Here is a 10,606-nt window from a genome sequence, read left to right as displayed (position 1 = left end):
TTTAAATTAATGTTGTCTATGTGGAAACGCTTATATAGGCCAACGCCAATTTGAAAAAAGCAAGGTTCATGTATTTAGAGCTGTGCATGATCAAATTGAAAAAGAAGACAGACAGAATGATCAAAGATCTTCATAATGATAATATTACACCAACTTAAGGGTAGGCTCCACTTTGGGGGGTGCCGATCGTAAAAAATATTTGCCAAAAATACACTAATCAAGACAGGCTAATGAAAATTTTCAGGCATTATTAGCACTATAATAATGCATATTCCCTGTGAGTTTTATCATCCTACAAGGAAAATTAATGATTTTATGAAAAAAATGTGAAAAACGGAAATTTTCGGCCCCTCGTACTGAAGGTTATTTGGTGATTGGTGAGAAACTACAGTCTTGAATAGAAATTCGGTCTGACAAAATGTTGGTATATCCACCTGGAACATGCACAAAAATAATTATCAAAATAGAACAGTAAATAAGCACGTAATAACAAAAAAAAAGAGCAACAACTTCGTAAGTTCAGCGAAAGCCTGCCGAAAAATCAGACTATAGCTAGGAAGAAATAAATATTCAGGAAAAATTCAAATCTCGATTTAGGGACAAAACCTTTTGAGAGTTTGTAGTTATTATGTCACTTGATAGCCTAAAACATCTAAAAATTATATTATTTAGGACAATCAAAGAAAACCACCTCAAAAAAAAAAAAAAAAAAAAAAAAAAAAAAGGGTGGGGGTGGTTATTATATCAGCACAATATATTTTAGTTCGGCAAAACAACCATCGCAAAATAAATGAAGCTGAAAAGAACCACAGATTAACGAACTTTTCGAAACTATATCCAACCAATCAGCTTCAAGGAATGGTTGTGACGTAATCAGTAGGCGGCCTTAGCTGTAAAGACAGCTGGACTCATGCTGTAGTAATTGTATTGATGCACAAAACAAGTTTATATGTATAGAATGTTATAGAAGTAGAACGCTGTCTTGCGATCCAAATGAAATGTCTGTTACCACCTTTGGCATACCAACCGTTCCAGGAAAGGTGGTAGTTTAAAGATATGGCCCTCAAACATCTAAACACAAAGAATTACAGCCAGTTTTTTTAAACAAAAAGACATCTTACCCATATGCATATAACACCAAACTAATAACAGAAAACATAAGGAAATCATCATTTTCATAAATGGAAACCGTAGCTTATATGAAGTTGCAAACTTAGTAGAGAAAATCATCGGATGATATGCAGCAACAGGTATAAAGATATTTGTGCAAATGTACGCACATACAAACACCAATATATGATTTAATAACTGTCAGTTAAAGAAAACGTAAAAAGGATAGGTAAATACTCTATAATAGGTATTGAATGTTTTTAAAAAATGAAAAAAAAAAAAGCACAATCAGGTCAAGAATTGCGCTACACACACCAAATAAATGAGTTGTGAATAAATTAAGTCATACCAGTAAATAGAAATTACTTTAATAACCTAAGGTGGGAAGGGGGAGCGGGTGGAGGAGGGAAGTTGCATCTCTAATTACAGATTACCTTGTCATGATTATCAAGCCATTTCACCTTACTTTAAATACGACAGTTCATGAGAATTTACCTGGTAAGTCCACATAAGGTAAGGCTTCATGTGTATGAAGTAATCTTCAGGGGAGAGGCTTCTAACAGCCAAATCGCAGTGAGACATAAAAGGAGCAATTGTTTTTACTGCCTCCTCAAACCAGCACTTGCTGCCGTGTGGCTCCCCGATATCTGAAAAATCATATAAGCAAGGCATGGTTTAAAGCTTGTAATTATGTGAGTTATAAAATCCAACACCAACTATCAATTGCTTGCAACAAATCTCTAACACACTGAATTAACCAACACTAAATTCTTTCTACTTAGTAGTCTAATTAGCCATTCCTTTTAAAATTAATTCATAGTCATTAAACTGCCATGCACTTTGGTTTCAACTCATATCAGCTTCTAGTGTTATGTGGATATATCTATTTGTTTTTTTAATTTGCTTGTTTTTATCGTTACACTTCGTTTTGAAATCCATTATCTTTTTTATTCTAATTTGACTGCATTTGCATTCAATTCTTTGGACGCTTTCTTAGCAAGTTAATGACCTTATTTGATTTAGTCAATTTGAGTGTGTTGGTGTTAAAGATGATGATACTGAAAAAGAAATTCAAGTCATTAGCAATAAGCCTTTATTAAAATAATCTAACTGCCTACAGAGTCTAGATTTATTATATTTTTAGTTAGGGATACTTTTCCACAAAACTTGTAGAAAGGAGTGAATTTTTATATGTGGCTGCTTGATATCTGAGGAGCCAGTAGCCTTATGCTGATTTATGAACAAATAACCAACATTTTGTCAGTTTTGTCGTTTTATAGCCTCTGTACAATGACCTCCAAATTATTAGGTTGGAGTCCCCTTCCTTGATGGTACACCCAAGCACATGGTGCATATCTTTTTTCTTTTTGTTATTTCTAGCTGACCAACGTGGCATTGCCGGGGAAAAATCTGAATGACAGTTAATCATTTACCTTAGAAAGGAAGTAAAATGTGGTATGGTTTTGACTAACATGTTTATTTAAGATACTGAATTCCAAAAAGAATTATTAATCACAGGAGAGAAAAGTATTTGCAATGATATTACACATACTTTAAGTGACAAAAGAATTCAAAGGAAATGCATGAAATTTTATCTAAGTCACGCTACTTGGCCCGACACTGCAGAGCCCCATTCACGCTAGTTTACATTGTTGATACGAAAGTGTACAAACCTACTATCGTTTCCAGAGGCCGTGTAATAGTGTTTTTCCCAAATATCTAAATCTAACAAACCGGCTTATGAATTTCCATGAAACTACAGCAATGAATGTTTCAAACATTGGCCTAATTTTTGGTGGTACAATGAATTGACAGATGTGCTTAATTAAGCCGTTTACTCTTAGAAAAAAGAGGAACTTCTTCCCCTCCTTCAGAGCGTTTCGAAGAAGTGGTACTTAATCACGTAACTGTGATGCAGAGGTTCCCCCAACCCTCCTTCGGTGTTTACACCTATGGCTATCCTAGTACTCCCCCCCCCCCCTTCCTTCTTGCCTTCTTTCCTTCATTCCCATTGTTATTAGGCTACCGAGTAAATCCCTGTTAGGAAAGAACTGTGTACTGCACATATAAAATGAGCCGGAAGAGCAATAAAATGTTTATGGTGGTAGATAATGATTAGATGGTTAACACAAATTATCGAACATAATAGAAGAGGTTTAAAACAGGGGTGTGGAATCGCACTGAGAGATATTTTACTTGGACTCCTACAAATTTTAGATTTGCGACTAAAAAAAAAAAAAAAAATAAAATAAATAAAATAAAAACATTAGTAGAAATAGAAAACAATTTTTTTCCTTGAGAGAGTTTTATATTTGGAATGATGTTATTGGGGCAAGACTGGAGCAAGATTCAGAAATAATTTCACCGACTTCGACTCCTACCTCAGAGCCCTTTTAGTACATCCTAGGTAATCATCGGCAGCAGTTGTAGTAGTAGCTCTGAACTATTTCATATAGATTCGACTTTAGTCATGGCAAATATGTTGCTTTGTCCTCGCCATTGCAAAACTACAATTGCGCTGAAACTCTTCACCATTTACAACAGAGAGAAAGAAAGAAACCGCCTGAAAATTAGTATAAATCGGTAAGAAAAGTATGACTTAATAAGTACATGATATATTGCAATATACGGCTAGCCATATATATATATATATATATATATATATATTATATATATATATATATACATATTTGTTTATTTAAATGTATTTATTTTTTTTCCTACAGGCCATGTGAACGAGTTGCTGATGCTATGGGGATGACTCCGAACGCTGTCCGAGTGTTGGTGAGCCGTGGACAGAATCCTCATCCACCTGAAACACCACCTGCATCATCAAATACGTCGCCTCTGGTCTTTGACAACTTCACCGTTGGTTCCATTAGGAGACATGTGCACAGCATGTTTGCTGCTAAGCGATTTTTCACTATTGCCACTTTAGCGGAAGAACTTAAAATGCTAAATATCATTCCTGAAGAAACATCTGAGAAGGCAGTATGGCGAATCCTCCATAACATGGGTTTCCAGTACAAAACATCCCAGCGGAATATGTACCTAAGGAAAGAAACTTTGGACGTCGTTTGCCGCCGAGTTGATGCTCTACGATTCCTCCAGCAACATCGTGACGAAGGAAGAGAAGTAGTGTATGTCGATGAGACGTGGTTTACGACGAGAATGCAACATAGCAAGGAGTGGGTGGACTCCTCTCAATCTGTCACCAGTGCCACCTACAGCCGGCAGGTGCCACCAGGTGGTAGCAGGTGGTACAGCTAAAGGTTTTGTAGAAAATTCATTCATTTTATGCTTCCCTGCGAAAAATAAAACCGGCGACTACCATGGAGAAATGAATTCAGATATTTATTCGGGTGGCTAACATCACAGCTCCTGCCGTCGCTTGAGGATCCTTCGGTGCTGGTGCTAGACAACGCCCCATACCATAGCCAATTGACAGGAGATAGCCGATGCCCAACAACAGCTTTTGCCCGCACGTAGTCATTATATAAGTCTATCACATTACCGTGATTCAAATACATATATCGAACTACAAATGTCCTTTAATATCTAATTCGCTCTACCTCGGAATTAATATATGTTCATATATGTTTAACCGAGGGGGAATTTATTAAGCGATATTAAAGGACATTTGTAGTTCGATATATGTATATGAATCACGGTAATGTGATAGACTTATATAATGACTTCGTGCGGGCAAAAGCACTACCACGCAACTAAGAACGAGATGGGCTGTATGCAGTCTCCAAAACAAAAAATACCTACGCGCAGCAGGTATTCAAAGTGGGAGGCGGCATATACTTATATCTCTTGCGGTGGCGCGGTGGTTTTGGGGCTCCACTGCCAGTCCTAGTATTGAGAGGTCGATGGTTCGCGTCTGTCGATCGCCAATTCTATTATCGCTTAATAAAGTCCCCCTCGGTTAAACATATATGAAAATATATTAATTCCGAGGTAGAGCGAATTAGATATTAAAGGACATTTGTAGTTCGATATATGTATATGAATCACGGTAATGTGATAGACTTATATACACACACACACACACACACACACATATATATATATATATATATATATATATATATATATATATATATATATACGTCGAGCTACAAATGTCATTTAATATCTAATTCCCTGTACCTTGGAATTTATATATTTTCATATATGTTAACTGAAGGGGAATTTTTAGTCGATAAGAAATTTGTCGGCTCAAGGGCGCGAACCATCGAACCCAACAAATTCAAGATGAGGGTATAAGTTTATGCCACCTCTCAACTACAAATACCTATCGCTCTCAGGTGTTCATTGTTTTAGAGTCGGCATCAACCCACCTCGACCTCGGCAACGTTGCAGCTCCAAAACAATAAACACCTGAGAGTGACAGGTATTTGTAGTTGACAGGCAGCATAAACTTATACCCTTTTGCAGTGGTGGTGTGGTTTAAAGCTTCACTGTGCGTCCTGAATTTGTTGGGTTCGATGGTTTGCGCCCGTGAGCTGACTAATTTCTTATTGACTAAAAAATTCCCCTTCGGTTAACATATATGAGAATAAGTTAATTCCAAGGTAGAGCGAAGTAAATATTAAAGGACATTTGTAGCTCGATGTATATATATGATTCATGGTAATGTGATATGACTCATATATATATATATATATATTATATATATATATATATATATTATAATATAATATATATAATATCTATATATATATATATATATATATATATATATTAATATATATATATATAGATAAACGTATAAAGATTTTTACTACACGATCTATTCACTGTTATTGATATAACTATGTGTGATATTAAGCTTTAGGACCTTCTGACGCTTTTTGTGGAGAAAAGACCTACAGTATTTCCCAACATTGATGATGCTTTGACCTCGAACAAACACACTAGCATTGGCAAGGAAAATAATAATCAATAATAATAATAATAATAATAATAATAATAATAATAATACTGTTAAAAAGAATGGCAGTATTAAGCGAGTTGATTTTATATATTGTTTTTTTCTATTTTCCTTACAATTCGCTTCTCAGGCTCATCGATGGTGTCTGAGTAACTGGCCAATATTTATATTGGGAATTTTCAAAAAATTACATATGCTGAAGGTAATCTTTTATTAGAACAGGATATCAGGTCCAGGTCGAGCAGGGGTCGTCGTCAGTGCCGGTATTATTCCGTAGGTGTAGTTCAGTTCGGGGCAGGGGTCGTCTTCGGTTTAAGGGCTGGTATTGGTGCTGGTATAGATGGTATCACGTGACGTTTCGACCTTCTCGCAGGTCATCTTAGGACGAATCGTTTGAAGAGACTGTAGAAAGAAAGTCTGTGGGGCAGTATTTATAGCGGCTCGGACCTAGAGTTGCATTCTCATTGGTCGGTTTCAATACACTTTATAGAAACGAAAAAACACACATGGGCTAGATTAGAGATTTTGAAGGCAGACACTCACATGTGGTCGCAGATAATTTTGTAAGAAAACAATACATTTTTTAAAACAAGGAGGCATATACAACGGGGCAATACAGATTTAGTAAAATTCTGAAAATTAGATTGAGGATTTAGGAGCAGTGTTTGGTCAGGGCAATTTTATTTGAAAAACAATACATTTGTATTAGTAACATAAAATTAATAAAAAATTTCGGCATTTCTCGTCTTTTCAATTTTCCTCCGTAGTATAACCTTATATATATATATATATATATATATATATATATATATATATATATATATAAATATTATATATGTGTGTGTGTGTATATATATATATATATATATATATATATAGATATAGATATATATATATATATATATATATATATATATATATTTTAACAATACACACACACACTTTAATGGATGTACGAATGCACGCACGCTAGTCTATTCATGATTCCGATGTATGTGCGTTCCCCTATATCATGTACACTTCCTACTTGGCGCACCAACTAACTTACACACGCAATTGCATTTTTCTGATGTCACAATCATATGACTATCCGACTAATCAGGTCATTTGTGTGCCCCGCGATCTCACCAACGCATAAGGTAAAGTTATGACTTTTGTCTCATTCGAACATCCTGAGGAATTCAATATTTGTAAATTTTCCATTGAAAATTTTCCAAAGCTCCAAAACACTCGAGGCTGTACCGTTTCCGCATTCCAATTATATACCTGTCACTCGTTATCGACCTAATTTTAACTGTTAATATACCAGTGCTTGGGCCACCACCTAACCCCTGTCAGTCTGGCACTAGTCCCAATGTTCACATCATCTTTATATTGCCCCATGATTCAAGACGTCTTCTGACGCTGGTGTCCTACCCCGTCGGCTGTATCCAAATTTGATAGTCCCTGCAACGCACATTGTGACCATCATTATAGCCACCATAACGGCAATTACTGGAAGCGTGTAGCGTTCTGCGAAGAAAAAATTGTCCTCTCCATTATCCTCTAATCGCGGAATCGTAACTGTGTCCAATGTAGGCGGAACGTTTACCGCCTCATGGTACCCCTCTGGGTGTATCATAAACACCCTCGTTGTCAAACTGTAGATCCGTCGTCTTCCAATGGAGGAACTGTAACCGCCTCCTATGTTGCTGAACTTGAATATTCTGCGTCTCCCGTGCACGTACTTCCTGCACCCGCCTCATGGAAGTATCGTAGATCCCTGGTTTGCACCAGAAATTATCCTGAGATGACTCCATATGAGCCATTGAAGATTTTCGGTCATTGTAGTTGTAGTCCATGACCTCGTCGCCCATGGTGAAGACCAAACATCTAGCACAGTAGATCCTAAGTTGTTTTAGTTTGTCACTACTCGGTATGAGTTAGGGTATACTCTAACGTCATCGGGTGTCCGTGTTTCGTCATGAACAGGTTCTAACTGACCCCCTGACAAGTCTATGTATCACTAGAAAGAAATTCCTACTTTTACACATGAATCTGTCATGAACTAATATGCCTAACCTCATAGTCAATTACTAAGGGCTAAAATTCCTCACTAAAATAAACGTGGTCTTTATCCACTGGCTAAATTTTAACAAAAAGAAAATGTCTCATCCGCGACACTACAACATTGTCAGCACCAAACAACCTGTTTATTCCAAACATCCACAAGCAGCCACGTTATCCTGTTTAACTGACCTCATAAAACCTGAAGTCATTATTCACCTTAAAATAATTCCAAATCCTCACTAATCCTCACTAGGAAATCCTCAATAAATCCTCACTGATACCACATAAACTCATTAATCCTCAAAAATCCTCACTGGGAAATCCTCAGTAAATCCTCACTGATACCACAGAACCTCATCAATCCTCAAAAAATCCTTGTTATGACCCCCCCTGTGATACCGCCAAATATATATAACACCAAACAAACCAACTAGGTGGGATATAACCTCAGAGCACTGTAATGGTAATTGCTTTATAGCAAAGAAAGATAAAGGAAAGAAAAATGCATCTTCGAGAAGTTCTGCAGCAAGGATACTTTCGCACGTGTGTTGGAAGCGCCTATTCTCATGATGGTTCTAAAATTGGCAGGAGTTTTGTGGAACTTGACAGGCGCTGACGTGACATGAGAAACGCCGCGATTTCTGATGCAATACCTCGTCTAGATTCTTCTTAGAAGTTCCGGTAATCTCGGGAGTCTGTGACGTTCGCTGTAGGCCCCGCCCCTAGAATGCCGTATAAATACGACGGACAAAGTAGGAGAAGGCAGATCATCAGTTAATCACAGAGATCAGAGATCATCAGTAAGAGCCACAGATCAGATTTCAGTGAGAGATCAGCAGCAGAGATCGTCAGAGAGATATAAGAGAAGAAGGAACCAACAAAGGATCAGAGAGGAAAAGTCGCTCAAGAGATTTTGGTCGAATTTTGGTCAAGTCGTCGTCAGGAGTGGACGACCGAGGCATTTCGACGTAGAGGAAGACTTCAGAGAAGAAACGTTCTGCAAGAGGTTTAGAGAAGTTCCTGCCCTTCGAGTATCAAGAATAGACATTATTTTCTGCAATACGGAGTCAAGAAGACATCTGCAATCGCAGTTCTCCTTTTGTGAAGCCATCGCTTGAGTCGCAAAACTGGCCAGCAAGTATTGGAATTACGTCACTTCTTCCCTAGTTCACACATTGTAAGATTTTGCCTTTTTTACGTAAATAGGAGATACCATTCTGCATTTATCTTTGTTAGTAAGCTTGTAAATAAACCTTTGTTGAGTTTGCATATCTTTCTATATTCGTATCCCGAGTTTCAACTGTTGGTGTTGAATTCTTTTTTGTTTATCATAATATCGAACCTGAAGCGGACCTCTCTCTCGGGGTTCGTGACAAGCACACTCCACGAAATATCAACACTGGTGAAAATATCTCATAAAATACACTGCATCACCATACAATGTGGACCATAAACCGCCAAAATAACACTGGTGAATATAACTTGTAGAATACACCCCCTCACCAGAAAACCGCAAAACCACAATGAACCAGTACCACCCAAAGAACCATAATGCCACAAAGAACCACAATCACCAACTCATTGGCTCATAAAACCACAGATCACCACCAAAGACCCTTATAATATCTCTCAACTCCACGGTATTTCCCCATATTTAACCCAAATTATTCCATTATTACAATTACCTCAGATATTTACATTGAATCGCAGCGGTTGCGCATTCTAAAAGGAGAAAAAGGAAAAATTAATGTTAAATAAAACTGATTAACTAAATTATAAAATTTCTACAAGACTGTATTCCACATTTCATCATCTATTTATGAAACAGCGAATGCAAGACCGCTTTTCATCATTTTCTTGTCTTCTTGATCGTTGATATATGCGTTAGTCTAGTCTAGACAGACCTGTCTGTTCATCCAAGTCTGAAAATCTGTTTCCTCTCTTTTCTTCAATAACTCTAAAAGGATCCTCAAACTTTGGACCTAACTTATAATTTAATTCATATCTCACATCAACTTTCAGAAATACATGATCTCCAATAGCAACTTTAACAGTTAACAATTTCCCATTGCTTTTTTCAACCGTTTCTTGAGTCTTGGCCTCGAGATTACGGCTGCAACAAGCAAGTCTCTCCTTTGCCGTGGGCGTGGAGAGTAATGACTTACGTAATTATATCTTCCCCACGATATGGTATAGGCAACAAATCAAATGTGTCTTGCGGCAACCAAATAATGCTTCGAATGGAGACATTTTAATAGAATCACTGACCATAGTATTAATGTTATGCCTAACTGTATCTATACATCTATCTCAGTTCCTATCATTTCCTCCTATAGTCTTCCTGAGAGCTTCGAGCACTTTTCTCTTTGCTCGTTCACACAACCTATTAGCTTCAGGTCTGTATTAATGACTTTAGATTATGCTACCAAATTTGACCGCCATTATTTGCGTCCGCCATTTTGTCTCCCTTTGTATTTAGGATTCACCCCAACCTCAACAACATCAATA

At 37.1% G+C, this 10,606-nt stretch overlaps 1 protein-coding gene across 1 annotated transcript in view; it reads right to left on the bottom strand.

The window, feature by feature from the left end:
* LOC135218623 (endoplasmic reticulum membrane-associated RNA degradation protein-like) overlaps positions 1–10,606 on the bottom strand; it is a 374,806-nt gene that overhangs the window by 266,975 nt on the left and 97,225 nt on the right. The window contains 1 exon segment of the mRNA XM_064255060.1: positions 1,606–1,757. Within this exon segment, the coding sequence (XP_064111130.1) occupies positions 1,606–1,757 (152 nt within the window).

This window comes from Macrobrachium nipponense, chromosome 9, assembly GCF_015104395.2.
Source record: "Macrobrachium nipponense isolate FS-2020 chromosome 9, ASM1510439v2, whole genome shotgun sequence".
NCBI classification, from domain to species: Eukaryota; Metazoa; Arthropoda; class Malacostraca; order Decapoda; family Palaemonidae; genus Macrobrachium; species Macrobrachium nipponense.
Note: the sequence above shows the minus strand (reverse complement) of the source record. Positions and strands in the feature narration are given on the sequence as shown.